Genomic DNA, 14942 nt, shown 5'->3' with positions numbered 1-14942 from the left:
TGTTAATTGAGTAGCCTTTACTGTTTCACCCACTATCAAGGTTTTGATTATCAGAAAGAAACAATAAATCTTAGAGGCATGCAAAAATTAAGGTGTGTAAAGTAAAAGAAGCTTTATAGAGGATGAAAATAGGGAACCAGTAGATCTATATGGTATTATTCCATTAGAGATGTAGAACAGCTTGGGTAAGTAGAATAACCTGGCTGACGAAGTGTTTATTAAGACTAGGAGTACAGGTAAAATGCCTGATGAACAGAGAAGCAATGTGGTTCCAATTATTAAATTAAGATGATATTTGAAAGCTTTTAACTTTGATAACATAAGAGGAATAAGCACGAGCCATACTATTGAGAAAAGGGTGAGAGTAATAGAAATCCACCTGATAAAAGAAACTAATACTGACGTGATGCTAGGGTCTTAAACCTTGTTTACGTTTGCTTTGGACCCAGCCCAGTATTTGATAACTTAGAGTACGGAGTAATGGCCGTCTTTTAATTGCATTGAACTTTACAAAGGGGGCAATTTATTAGTAAAATAGGACCTGAAAGGGTTTCTTGGAAGTAGAAATTTGTGTGGGATACATGTCATTTATATTATCTATGTCACAAAACCTGGCTTAATAAACCAGAACTTGTAGAGAGGAGGTAGGAGAGATTGCTAGAACATGATATTTCCTGTTGTGAGCTTCATCATTTACTTTTAAAATAATTTTGGTCGACCTTGGTGGAAATCTATCAATAGCCCAAAACTGATCTATGCCAAGAGAGAACTCCCACATACAAAATCCAATCAATTTCAGATTACAGAGTAACTTCCTGACTATGAATCCCACTGAATACACCCTAGACCAGGTTTGATGATCAATAGAAGAAAGCAAGACAGGTTTGAAATCCGCAGGAGTGGCGGTACTATAGAAATCTGTGCTGTACATTTAATCAATATCCTGATTAAATCTTCTTGTATTGTGTATCTATATTTGAAGCACGTGTTTCTGTATCATTTAACCTTTTATTTTATTTGTTGTATTGGATAATCAACATTTTCTTCCCTTATATTAGCTATGGAAGTAGAGTTAGTCAATCTCACTGATGCTTTCTTGCTTTAGTTCATCTAAGTCTCAGTTTTCCTCATTATGGCCACTTGAATATAATGTTAAATGTTATTCATGTTTGTCATGTTAAATGTTATGTAAACTTCCATTGTCTTTCATTGTATGTTCTGAGACAATTTGGAATTCCATTAAAAGTGTATCCCATGAGTCAACTTGGTTTGCTACTGCATCCTGTTACTATAGATCTTCTAATTCATTGGTCATAGTTTCATAGAAATGTTTTCTGTATGTTAAAATGTAGAGGAAAGTATATAAGATTGTCTCTCTCTGTTATCTGCCTTTTAATTCTCCCATTTTAGATTTAACTATATTTTGTTCTTGTATTCAATGTGATTGATATATTCCTTAAAAATTCGAAGAAAGAATTTCTAAGAGGGTCATATGATCAAGAATGATGTGTAAAGCGGATGTTAGTCAATGAAGAAACCACATAAACGAACTTGGCAGTAGCTGAAATGGGGATATACTGAGATGGATGGGTGGTAATCCTGAAAAGGAGAAAACAAAGCTAGTTTAGAAGTAGCTTTAACATGGGCAATGAAGGACTTATGAATGTTTGAAGGAATATTGATATGATTCAGATCAAAGGATCGAAAGATATAGTGTAGATCTAAAATAACATGTTGAGGAAAAGACATGCACAGGTTAGGGTGAAGTCGAGGTGACCTTGAATGGAGCTGATTGAAGGAAGGTTCATGTAGCCCATTGATTTACTTGGGAAAATGCTAAGTTGAGTTGAGTAGTCAGTTGGATTGGTTGAAACATGGGTTCCAAACAAAGTGGAATGGTGAAATAAATCTGTGTAGCAGTATTAGTGGGAAAGGATATTTTCCGATGCTGTAGGAATTTTGAGGTCCACTTGATTTTCCAGCTAAATTATGTTTGAAATTTTCTTACATATCTTCCTTAAGAATAAGGGGGTTCTGTCACTTCATCCGGCAACTGCACACAAATGAACATTTTTAACTCTTCTATATTATATAAAGGTTGCAGCGTTTTCACTTGGCTGTATGGGATGGTTGCAACATAAATTCTTTGTTGCATTTGGTCCATCTTCTCATACGAATTGAACAAGATAAATCTGTGGGTTGACCAAGTAGTGTAGAAGTTGTCCAGAGGGCTGCCTAAAGTGCTGAGTGGTTTCTTCTTGATATTGCGAAGGCATTTATGTGAACGTGACATTCAATTACTTGAGTCTCACCTGAACGTTAGGCTTTTCTTTTTGGGTTTTTAAAGTATGATAATTAATGATTTACTGGAGTTTTTCCTTTGTAATAGTGTATTTTGGCCGTTACAAGTTTCTATATTGAAGTCCCAAACTAATAGTATTTCCCAGTTTCTTGTATATCCTGGCAACTAATATGTTGGTTTGGTGCAAGTGAGGGCTCCAGTGGTTCAGGTTAATTACTGATTACACTGAAATATGATCATTTTCTGACTGATTTGAATTGGGTGTTGCCAAGCTTGTTTGTGGTTGTTCTTATATGATCCTTGGTTTGGTTGGATTTGATTTCGGCGGCTCTAAAGGAATAAATTTTATTCTCTTGGGATTGAGCGTGGATTAACTGAAGGTCCTCTCCTGAATGTAGGGTTTTTATTTCCTTCAGAAGAAAAGAGAGAAAAAAATAGGGGGGGGGGGGGGTTTGGAACGGTCGCAGAACTGCAGTTCTTGCGATGATGATTCCAGTCCAGAGCTTTTGTTTGAAAGGCCTTTCTAGTTTAGCTTCGTCTTATTTACCTTCTCAGGGAAATAAGATGCAAACTAAACTTGACGTAACTCAAGAAACTACCAGGATTTTTTACAGTCACCAAAGGAGCAATACCTTAAAAGCTCCTCGTTTAATGCTCAAATTTTTATTTTATTTTTTATTCTCAATGCTAAGTTCCTGATAAAACAGGAAATTTATGATGCCACAAGACAATTAGAACAATTAGTTTGGCTCATCTTCCCAGGTTAGGAAGGAACAGCTGGGCATTGTTGAGCAAGGAAGTAGCTGGATAACCTATGGTCTCCCATCATGAAATCAATCGTTAATCCAATAACCACGTCAACTCAATTTCTTAAGGGCTGCGTTTGTTTACAAATGGGGAGTGAAAAAAAATGGTTAAAAAAAAAAAAACATGTTATGTGTAATGGGGGTGAGGGAGAAAAAAATGAAAAGAAGGAATTTGGTGGAAAAGGGTTACTTTTAGCTTTTTTTTTCTTCTTCTTTTCTCAGTTCATCTTTATTCTGACAAAAAAACGCAGGCCCGGAGAAAAGTTAGATTCGGATTGTTAATTGGCTTTTATTTCGATCACGGAAAACATAAGCATTATACAAATTACTTGGCATAGTAACGTGTACATCTTTCCCAATGAGAATGTAAAACTCAAAACTAGTTTTCGGTTTCCGGTTTCCGGATGAGCTTCTAAGTTCTAACCATTAAAAAGGCTTAAAAAAGATATGACACATTTACCAAAGTTGTATGGATGATGACAATGATCTGTTTTTTAATTTTTTATTTAGCGACCATGGGGGCTAGTGAAAAGATCACTATCCTGATTCGTTGTCACTTCACCCAAAGCTCTTCATCCAAACACGGTAACTGACACGTATCTTGATCCAAACGCCTACTTTGGCGAAAAGAAGAAAAGCTGGAGGTCTGAATTTTGTGGATGGTCATATCAGAGTTTGGCTGTAGCAAAACAGCTTGGAGATTCAGTGATTTTGCTTCAGTCGTGTGGTCCTCTCGACTGTTGGATTCGAATTTGGTCCAATTCTTAATTTCAACCATTCATTTTTAAAAGTCGACCTCGATCTGACGGCTAATTTGGTCGGCAAAGACAGTTCGTACCATTTATGGCGCAGTTGTAAAGCAAAGTTCAAAATTCGAATCCATGGGAACATGAACTTGTGGTCAGAATACATTATGCATATACGATATATGTACAGATAAACACTGATACACGAGGTTGCATATCAGAAATGATTAAGTTAATATGTGTTTGGTTCTTAATGACCTGTCTCATGTATGCCATTCTTCTACATGTTGGCATGACTGACTCGAACTTGAATTTACAGAACACAAAATAGACTGGTGCCAGTGTTTGTGTTTTCTTTAGAATCCACAAAGATTGAGGCAATGAATTTCAGATTTCGTTATCTTAGATATGTTTTGAAAACTAGCCTGCTAGATTAACTAGGTTTTTCCAATAAAAAAAAAAAAGATTAGCTTGGTTTTAAACAATTAATTCTCAAAACCCATTAGCCTTTTTTCCCTTCTTTTTCATGTTATTTTTTTGTGTGGTGGTTAATGGTTTCCCATTCGTCTTATTAAAACTGTTAATTAAATTAATCCCACTCTTAACATACCTAGGGACATGCACTATTTGCTGAGGTTGACTCCAAATATATTGTCGGAAGTAATATCACAATGGGACCAGTCTTATTTCTAGTAAACATTGAGATCTTTCTAATTTTATACATCTAATAAAATCTGATACAAGATCTAATACAAAGGTGCTTCTTATGTTTGTTGAAATCGGCAGTTCCAGGCCAGCTAAGGCTTAATTAAACTTCAAAATAAACAGACTCATTGTTTAATCATCTCAATTCTTTCTCATTAATTATTTTCAGGAGACTAGAAAATGGATATGGGATCTTTTGAATCTTATGCAATCAACCTTTGCTAATGCAAAATATTTTGTTCTGTAAAAAGAATTGATTTTTTTAACTCTTTGAGGAAGAAATTCGTTGGTGGAATCCTGTTGTTCTGATGTTAAATTTTCTCAAAAAGAAGGAAGTCATCATGAATTAGTCCCAATCAATCACAGTTGATGTAAGCATGTTGTCTTAACGTTTGATGTCTTAGCTGGTTATGCAACCATAGTCCTATACTCCTATTAACCCTTTTAGGTCGGTTTCATTTGATTGGTCCAATCCATTTGTCTGAACATTGATATTTTCCCCTTTTTTTGTCTTTGGTTTTGGGGTTGCAATCTCCAGAGCTAGATTAGATACCCATCACCAAATACTCTCTGTACTATTGAGTACTATTAGTAAAACGAGCTAAAGTGCTAGTAATTAATCATTCTCCAGTTGGGTCTCTTCTAAAACCATTTGAGTCAGCTCAAACTCGTTTTTCATCTGCTGAAGCTGGTGATTGATGAGATAATAAAATTGAGGCTTCACATCTTGATTGGCAATCTTAATCAGAAGGATTTTATATGGCCAATGTTGTCAACCCCTGTTCCATTCTGCCAATGGTTTAAATAAGGAGGACGGTGACGATACAAAGAGTGCAGCCAAAGAGCTCAAACCATCAATCAGGACTTTGTGTTCTTGAGAGATAACAACAGCTATCAATAACCATAGTAAATTAAAGAAGCAATCCTGACTCGTTGCCGCAGGAAGCTCTTGTTCTCCACAAATTACTAACTCAATGTGACTTCATGGCTCTTTTTGAACCCACCCATCACGGAAGAAAACGATTTTGAACCAATCAAGAATGGCCACAATAGAGGTTCACCGACACACGTTCATTCCTTAAAAAGAGTCTCCATAAAATAATCTCTAGTGGTTAAGAAAAAAACTGTGAGTGCACAAGTCCTTCAAAGTGAAGGAAGGTCATCCAATGACAAAATGAAGTTAAACACGAAATCAATCATTTCCTTTTATTTAAGCCCAAAAGAAAGGGAAATCTTTCTTCTCTTTCATCTATCATTTCTCCATACCTCAAATTTACTACTTGTTTCATCTCTCTTCTTTTTGTAATGATCCATATATCTCACCTCACGTCACTTTTACTGACCTGTCTTACAGGTGTTGCAGATTACATGGAAACCCAGAAAATTTTGATGATCTCACTTGGGTTATGATCATGGAGTTGTGGGTCCCAAACTGTATCAGAATCAGATAAAGCAAGGGTTGTGGGTGTTGGCACTGTTGATTCTAAGGCAAAGATGAAGAATACATGGAGAGGCATTGAATTTAAACCTGTTATGATGCAAGATTTACTTGCTTAAGTTCAGGAATAATTCAAGACTTCCACTTGAAGTCTTCTCCATTGATAATATGGACTGTTACAAAAGCAAATTAACTCACTGGATAAACCAAAACCCAGATCGATTCAAATGATCTCAAACGATTCGACCAGATTTGTTTCTTTGTTAAGGGTAGAGTTTTCATTTGTGATTAAACCAAATCAAACCAATTAAGGGATCAGATGTTGGTTTTTGAAGCTGTCTTTTTCTGTCTGATCTGATTTGGACTTGTAGGACTAAAACCATTGAACTGAATCAAAACATTTATTTTTCAAACCAAATAAGGAACCAGGTAAAATCATAATAATGAGGGGACTAAACTGAACACAAAATTGGAGCCTTAGGTGCCATGACCTGGTTCAATTGAAAACCAAACTTAGAATTTAAACCAAATGAACCATGCAACCATAAGTATATGCATCTGGTTTTCTTGATCAAACAGTCAAGACTGAAGAGTAGATCAAGGGATTTCTGGGAATAGTGGGACCTAACCCCCCTCACATTTGGGACAGATGTCTTTATAAACCTCTGAGATCTAAATGGTTTTAAATTGAGGAAGTGATGCCTGATCATCACTTTACAAGGCGTGTGCCTCTGTCTAATTGGTCAACTAAATCCAAGAGAGGACCCTTCTGGTTATTTTAGAATAGCTAATGGATTATTATCAATATTTACATACCAACCCCTTCAATTATTTGGCCAACCTGTCTTTTTCTGATAAACCCACTATAAAACCCCCAGCCCCTCTTATCGAACCCCTCACCAACTTCCATTTCGAACCCAGAAGCTCTCAAAAGCTCTCCCCCACCACCAGACCACCATCACCACTCTTAACTCAATCTTCTCCAATTTCTCTGTTAAAAATGGAGAATCCACTGCTAAATCAAGAGAAGAAACCCATGAAAGCCAATCCTACAGAGAAACCTCTCAACTCAAGTAAAGTCTCCATCTCAGCCTTTCTCTTCTTCATCTTCATCTGTTTCTCAGTTGTCCATTTTGATCTCTCTCCTTCTGAACTCTTACACAATACCAAATTCTGGTTCTTCCTCTCCAACGCCCTCATCCTTATCATCGCTGCCGATTCCGGACTCTTCTCTTCTTCCACACAAAAATATGATATCTATGAGGATTACTTGAAGAACAGTAGAGCAAGGAATGCTTCATCGTTTGTCCCTGTTAAGACTCGACCCTTCTCTTCTTCCATCCAAACAAAGCATGTAGTTTATGAGGAACCCATTGAAAACAGAGAGCAAGAAGATGTTATCAAAGGAGATCTAGAGAACCCATCAGTAAAACTCCATGAGACTGAACCACCACCAGAAAGGATGCCATCCGAAGCTGTTCACAAGAGTGAGAATTCAGAAAATTTGGAAGAAAAAACAGCAGTAGCAAGCATAGAAGAAGAGACCCATGTTGAAGATCCTTGTGAAACAAAGGAAATTCGACGAAGCAAGTCAGAGGAAGCCATTTCTGTTTCTGGTAAGGAGAAAAAGAAGAGCCTAAACAGGTCAGTAACAGAAGGGCATGAGCCGAGGTACGAAGAGAATGAGTTCTTGTCCATGTCTGACGAAGAGCTTAACACAAGAGTTGAGAATTTCATCAGGAATTTTAATAGACAGATGAGGCTTCAGGAGACCAGGAGCCTGGCCTGGTTGGAGAATTAGTCAAATGAAGAAGCGTTTAGTGGATAATAAGGGAAACCCATTTGCTAAATTTAATTTCCTTTTGTTGTGTTGCTGTTCTCCTTCTGTCCCCCCTTCATGTCTTGCCTGTCAACGTTTTGCAACTGTTGAAGAGTGTACATAGCTTTAGCCCTTGTTCAAATAATCTTTAGTTTCCTTGTTCAAATTATCTTTAGTTTCCTTTCTTCTTGGATGGGTTTTTATATTTTTTTATCAGTTTTGATATTCATAATTTCATGACCTCAGTGAAAATCTAATTAAGGAGAAACCAAACATTTTTCTAAGGAAAATAAACCCAAATATACTAAGGAGAAATCAAACATTTGATTAGTACAACAAAATACTGATTTCTATTTTTGGGTCTAATCCTGATGAGTAATTCCAAATAAGATAACTTCACATGCTAATAATCCATATGATCAGTTAGCCTTCCTTTTTTAACTTTTTGTTTTTCCATATATAAATATCCAAGTCCTTCAAAATGCCAAAGATTTTAACTCTTAGGTATTTAATCTTGACATAATAGTTTGGTTTGTTTTTATCTCAATCCTCGTTGTAAATTATGTGGGATTGTTTTTTTAATTCAATCAATTCAAGAATTTATTATTTATTACTAAAAAAATTAAATAAGTAAATCATAAAAATTAATTAATGATGGGCTATCAAATGTTTTTTTTTTTATTTTATTGGTACAATACGAATGTCCTTTTTTATATGATGTGAAGGTAGGTCACCAACTTTAGTTGAGAACTCCTTGATTTTCTCGAACCTTCAATAGCACATGAAAGACATTATAAAAATGATCAATTAATTAATTACTTAAAAAAAATTTCTACACAAATGAAGGAATATCTTTAAGAAAAAAATACAAAGAATATAAACAGAAGTGGAAGGATACCCTATCAAGTCATGCAATAGTCATTTCAAGTTTTCAATTCAAAGCAAGAAAACAATGTAGGGTTAACCAAAGCTAATCAGGCCTTCACATTTTCTCAATGAATTGTTTTTGGTCGGTGAAAATAATGAAATTTTAATTAAAATAAGGTACATTAGGAAGACCATGTATTTGTCATCACGTTGACAATTAGAACCAAATAATTGATTTGAGTCTCATCAGTTCAATCATAATGTATGAAAAGATTTGACTTCTATGGTTTTAAATGGTTGTTCTTTATATTGAAAAACTCTCTGTTTAATGTCCTTTCCACATGAAAAAAATGAGCAAACCCATCAGACAATATGATCAACAGTAAATCTATAATAATTGAAAGGTGAAAAATGTTGTTATTCCCCATTTAATTGGTGTTTGGCATGAATGGTAGGGGTTCTTGAGAAATTGCTTGGGTGCTGTGCAGTACTGTGTAGTGTACGGTCGAGATTAAAACGAATGTCAAGATTTCGATCTTAACCGTTCGTTTGGCATAAGTTATTTTCATGCAAAACAAAAGGTCGAGATCAAAATCTTGATCATACATTATGCGGTGCTGCGCATTGGTTATGCAACACCCAAGCAAAACCCAGAGTTCTTGACAAATTTGCAGAAGTTTCCCATACTAATAGAATCTCCGAAAACACTAATATCTTAAGTGACAGAGAGAAAAGAGAATTGGGATAAAACAACACTCGTTAAAGTGTGAAGATCATTTCTCCTATCTTTCTAGTTTTCTTACTTTAGAAGTCTTTCTTTTTAAGTTTACCATGCGAAAAAAGAAAAGAAGCCTTTCTTTAAATGTTGTGGTCCTCAGATATGTATGTATATATTGTATATGCAACAAGTGGATTTAAAACATGCACTTGTATCATACAAAATGCTGCTCTCCAAAGGACCACTTCTCTTGGATTCCATTTTTCAACTTAAAAGGTGAAGAATTTATAAAGTTGTAGTTATTTTAGTTTCTTTTTGCTCTCATGTTTTCTAGCTCTTTTTTATCCCAATAAAAAGTTTTTTGTAATCTTTGACACCTAGAAAGTTAATAAAGAAAATCAAATCAACAATCAACGGTATAAGAGAATTCCTTTCATCATGAATCTATGTTGGAAGTTATAAAATAGACGTCACCATTATCCGACGTAAGGGCATAACTAGTAATTTCATTCTTCTTTTACTTGAGGGTTGTGGAGTAGGAAGAACAATCATAATCTCATATTGTGCATGAATTCTTTTTCATTGGGGGTGGTGGTCTAGTGGTCCCAAGCTCACTCCCAAGTGGTTTGGTAAAACTCATGTCCCAGGTTTGAATCCATTATGCTCCTCTATTTCTTGCATTGGACAGTTGTGTACTATTTGGCCTGGGTATGAGTACTATTAGCTTCTGTATACTATATTAGGCTTCCGGTGGGGCTCCGCTGACGGGGCCAGTGTTCGCTGATAGTGCACAGAGTTAATGCTTGCATAGGTTGCACTCGATAAAAAGTCCGAACATTGCATAGCCCTAGGGCACTAGGTCGCCGCTACTGCATCCCCTTTTTACTTACCCAAAAAAAAAAGATTATTTATGTTTTATTTCTTTTTTCCTGCAAAGTAAGTGTTTAGTATTATAAATTAAAAATAAAACAGATATGTGTACATGGTTTTATAACACCCAGGTACTAGAAAGATCTTTAGTAATGTGGATTCTCCTACTTCGATCTTTTAAAATGATTCTTAATAAAGCATCATGAATTTATTCTTTTTTGACTTTAATATACTTGATGTATACATATTATATTATATATACAGTTTAAAATAGATTTAGAACCCAAAACTAAAGATTCTTTTTTCTAAAATATTCTAGAAACCTTTATAATGTTTCATATGTTTATTCTTCAGATTAATATAGTGCCAAAAGTAATATAAGAACATAATGTCAAGTAGATCCTTTGTAGCTAAGTAGTTGATATTTATTCTTTTTGCCTTAGAGTTTTGGTAACCATGGAACAAGATGCAAGTGCTTTTGGATTACAATCATGCAACAATATTCCATGAATGTTGGGGGTGTTAATATTCCATGAATGTCCCCTATGCCCAAATCTTTGGGGTGATGAAATAATCATCTCATCTCATTTAAGATGTTTTTTGTGCTCTCATGGTTCTCAAACCAACTGGAAGTCATATTTGGCCCCAAAAAAATCAAAACTAGAAGTCATATGACTAAGTGACATTTTTTTTTTCATAACTAATTAAGTTATACAAATGTTTTGTTTTTGAAAATATTCAATTAAGAATTCGTTTGATAATCCAAGAACAAATTAAGATTTTTTGTTCGAAAAATAGAGACAACAACAAATTCCACGAATACCCCTCACTAAACTCTTTCACTTAAACTTAAGTCCACAATCCAACAAAAATATCAAAATTATTGTGTGATGAATTATCAAAGGTATCCTTAGTTTTTGTTTTCAAGAACAAAACTGGTTGCCATTTAATTTTGAAAACTATTAAGAATAATTTTATTCCAAAAATAAATAGAGCCAAAGATATTCTGTTCAAGGCCTTAGTTTGCCTAAAATCAATTCAAATGATTAATCTTCATGTTGGAAGGTCATTTTCTCTGGATACAAATTTTCATGGCTGAGAATCCAGGGAAAGGGATATAGCCATATAGGACACGTCGACCATTTCAACTGCTCTTGATATTAGAGACACAGTCCCTCAGGGTGGGGTCTACCATGCAATTTCCCACCACAATTCACAAACCAAGTAGTAGCTTTAGATTGTCTCTAAAATAGCTATTGCTTTTGTCCTTATGACACGTGGAAGTTTATTTACATGGCTGCCACCGACCAAGGAGACCCTCTACTTGTCGTGTTAGGTGCTGTTTGGCTTACGCACCACCGTCCCTTTCATTTTGATTAAATCTTCTTATTAACTAACCCACTTGCGTACGGAAGCCACGTGCTTTTTTTTTCCCGTGATGTCATCCAATGGGTCACTCGCTCACCAGCCCATTAACCAGCCCATCTTTAAGCCCATTAGACCAACGTTTTGGGGGAGACAGGATTAAACATTGGGGGACGAATATACTTGGGCCAATACGGGACCCATCATGGGTCAAATCTCATAAAATTTTATTATATTTTGACATGTGGAATCTACATTAAAAATTTAGGTAAATTAAGTTGAAATTCAAAGCAAGATTTGAATTTTCATTAATAGGAATGAAATTTTAGGAAAAAGTTTAAGGATTAAAAAAAATCAATAATTACGATTAGATCTGATAAAATCAATGGCTGAATTCTTACAAAATTCAAATTGCTATTAGTAGAATCAAATTTTAGGAGAAAGAAAGAACAACTAAATAAAAAAATAAAAATTATACTTTATGAAATGAATACTAGAAAATTCGTGAGTGGGAGAGAGAGAGGGGAATAATTTGAGAAAGAGAGAATGAATAATGATAAATGTGGAGAAGATTTCGGAAAATTCCAATGTCTGCTAACACCTCCAATATTTTGTGAGATCGTGTGAGAAAAAAAACTAAAGAAGTAAATAGAAATAAAAGAGGAGATTCATAAAAAAATAAATAGGAATGAAAATATAAGAGAGAATATAGAGGAGAAATTCATGGATCTTGAGTTAGTTTTTAATTAAAATTTAACCCTTATTCCTTAAGACTAGGGGTTTAATGATAACCATTTGATTATGATTAAGAATGACATTTGTACCCATCATCTATATCTTAAATTTTCTTTTTTAAATTTTTGGAGGGGGCTAAATAGTGGTATTTCACACGTAAAGTGAAAAAAATTAGGAAAATATGTAAGCATTTTTAAATTTTCAAAAATCCGGGTGGCCATGACCCCCTAGGTCCCTACGTGGCTGCAGCTGTCAATAGCTGTTGACCATGAATTAAAGTAGGGCCCATAGGTTTAGGATGATAGGATTTAATTTTTTTTAATGTTTTATTTACTGCGCTCCACAGATGGGTATCAGGAGGGCCCACAGGGTTAGAGTGATAGTTTTTTTATTTTATTTTATTTTTACTTGTAGGTCCCACATAATTTGTGATTGTAATAGACGGACAGACTCGAATTGGAATTGGAATTGGAATTGAAATAGGTTTATTGCAATATAGTTCGAATTGAATTATGCTTTATGGAACCCAAACCCTCTGACCAATGGAACGGCCTGATCCAACGACAACAATAAATTTTAAAGAAGAGTGGGGGCTTTAAACCCGTTTGATTCCGAGTTAATGAAACCCGAGTTAATAAGTTTGCAGATTTTTAAATTAAAACATGTAGTTGGAGACTTGGAGACTACTACTACTTTGTCCGATGTCCAATCGAAGTATGAATCCTATCCGTATTTGAAATACGACTTAAGAAAACTTTCTTCTCTCTAGTTACTCTATAAATAAACTGATTTTGCTTTGTTTGCTCTCTGCAACTCCGCTCTTCTCCATCAGACTTGCTTCTGAAATTCTAGTTTTTCTTTCTTTCTCCACATATCTCCAATTATTTTCAGTTCTGTTTAAACTTTCCGCCTTAGTTCTGATTATTTTTCTCTGATTTTACATACATTGTAAAATTGTTATTCCCTCCATTGATTATCTGTCACAGTGGAAGCATAATGGATTCAGAAGAGATTCTTTCCGAAGTTATGTCAAGGTTGCCAGCCAAATCTCTCATTCGATCTTCGGCTGTTTCTAAGACTTGTTCAAGTTTCCTCTCAGAAGATTTCTTCATACGGAAACACAGTGAACGAGCGTTATTCAATGATGATCCTGGATTTTTTCTACAAGAGGATATGCTTTGGGGTAAAGTTGAATTACACAAGCTCTCTAAGAATGAAGAAAATATCAAAAACTTCAAGGATTACGGTGTACATAACACTGTTTGTGAATTCTTATCCAGCACTGCAAAGATATTGGGGTCTTACAATGGACTTCTTATTATGTTGAGAAATAGAGATGAGAATCATAAGGAATTGATTCTATTCAATCCCGTCACTCAAAAAACTTTCACCATTCCAAATCCCACAAGTGATCCTATCTTAGGAGTTTATATAGAGTCTGATATTAGCCCCACGACTCAATTTCCAGATAATTATAAGGTGGTCATGTTAACGTCTGTAGATTGGTCAGGGGTTGGTTTGCATATGTATACCAAAGCTCATGGATGGGAAGAGGTTGACAACTTCAATGCAGGTGCTCGAGATCTTCTATATGATAGATCAGTATATTGCAACGACGCACTACATTTTATTTCAGACACATGGAATTCTATTTCCAAGGGAAGTCCGTATTATAAACCTTATATTGTAGCTTGTGACATCTATAAGCAGACTTCTTGGAGACTCAAATTACCGAAAGCAGCATCGAGAAATTTTATTGATCCAACTTGTGAGATGAGGATATTCAAGTGGGGCAAGTCTACTTCATCTTCATCTCCATCACAATCATCTATTTGCTTAGTAAGATTGAGGAAATCGGCGTTCATGGTATGGGTATTATGCGACTATGATACAGTATCATGGAAATTAATTTTGAAAACAAGAATTCAAGCGATGGCATCAAAAGAACCAAATCGACCAGTTATATGTGGCTTCAGCATTATAAATGGAGAGTACCTTATATTTGCTACACAACAGAAGATTTATCGTTGTAGGTTAAGTCTAAGTAATGAGGGAGTAAGATCCCCAGTTGCAGCCGAAGAGATATGTAGCCATGACCTCAATATGAGGTATTTACGCATCACTGCTTATGCAAATACTCTTCGACCTTGTGGGAGTGAAGAACATCCATTGAATTGAATTAGGTGTTTTTGTTGATCTTTTCATTTTTGTACTTAAAAGGCGTATGTGAGTGAATGTAATTATGGTATAATCAATAGGAAGTTTTAGTTGGTTTCATATCGAAATTATTATTTTCCAGCAAGCAGGTTGTTTGAAAGTCTGTTGCATGAGACCGTTGGGTCGTTACCATTTTTGGTTAAGGATCGTTATCGTTTAAAGTTCTTTATCAGAATCACTAGAACAACCCATCCTTCTTTAGCCTCAACATTATCATATCAAAGTTATTATTTGCAAGCAAGGCTATTTAAATTTTAAATATTAAATAAACCCAATGAATTAATCCCTGTGAAACACAGCACCTCTGCAAAACTTATTTCTCTCGCTTCTGTAGGTCAAAGCTAGTCTGCTACA

At 35.1% G+C, this 14942-nt stretch overlaps 2 protein-coding genes across 2 annotated transcripts; both read left to right on the top strand.

Annotated features, from left to right (window-relative positions):
* The first annotated feature begins 6912 nt into the window (after nucleotides 1-6912).
* LOC149025974 (uncharacterized) lies at nucleotides 6913-7967 on the top strand. Its single transcript, XM_089143233.1, has one exon. The coding sequence runs from the start codon at nucleotides 6998-7000 to the stop codon at nucleotides 7796-7798; it is 801 nt and encodes a 266-aa protein (XP_088999359.1). The 5' UTR covers nucleotides 6913-6997; the 3' UTR covers nucleotides 7799-7967.
* Nucleotides 7968-13367: 5400 nt separating this feature from the next.
* On the top strand, nucleotides 13368-14549 carry LOC149025973 (F-box protein At5g49610-like). The gene has a single exon (XM_089143609.1). The coding sequence runs from the start codon at nucleotides 13368-13370 to the stop codon at nucleotides 14547-14549; it is 1182 nt and encodes a 393-aa protein (XP_088999735.1).
* Nucleotides 14550-14942: the final 393 nt, after the last annotated feature.

The sequence above is a fragment of the Hakea prostrata genome, chromosome 2 (assembly GCF_041222555.1).
Source record: "Hakea prostrata isolate BN-2017 chromosome 2, UWA_Hpros_2, whole genome shotgun sequence".
Lineage (NCBI taxonomy): Eukaryota > Viridiplantae > Streptophyta > Magnoliopsida > Proteales > Proteaceae > Hakea > Hakea prostrata.
This window is presented reverse-complemented; position numbering and strand designations above follow the sequence as displayed.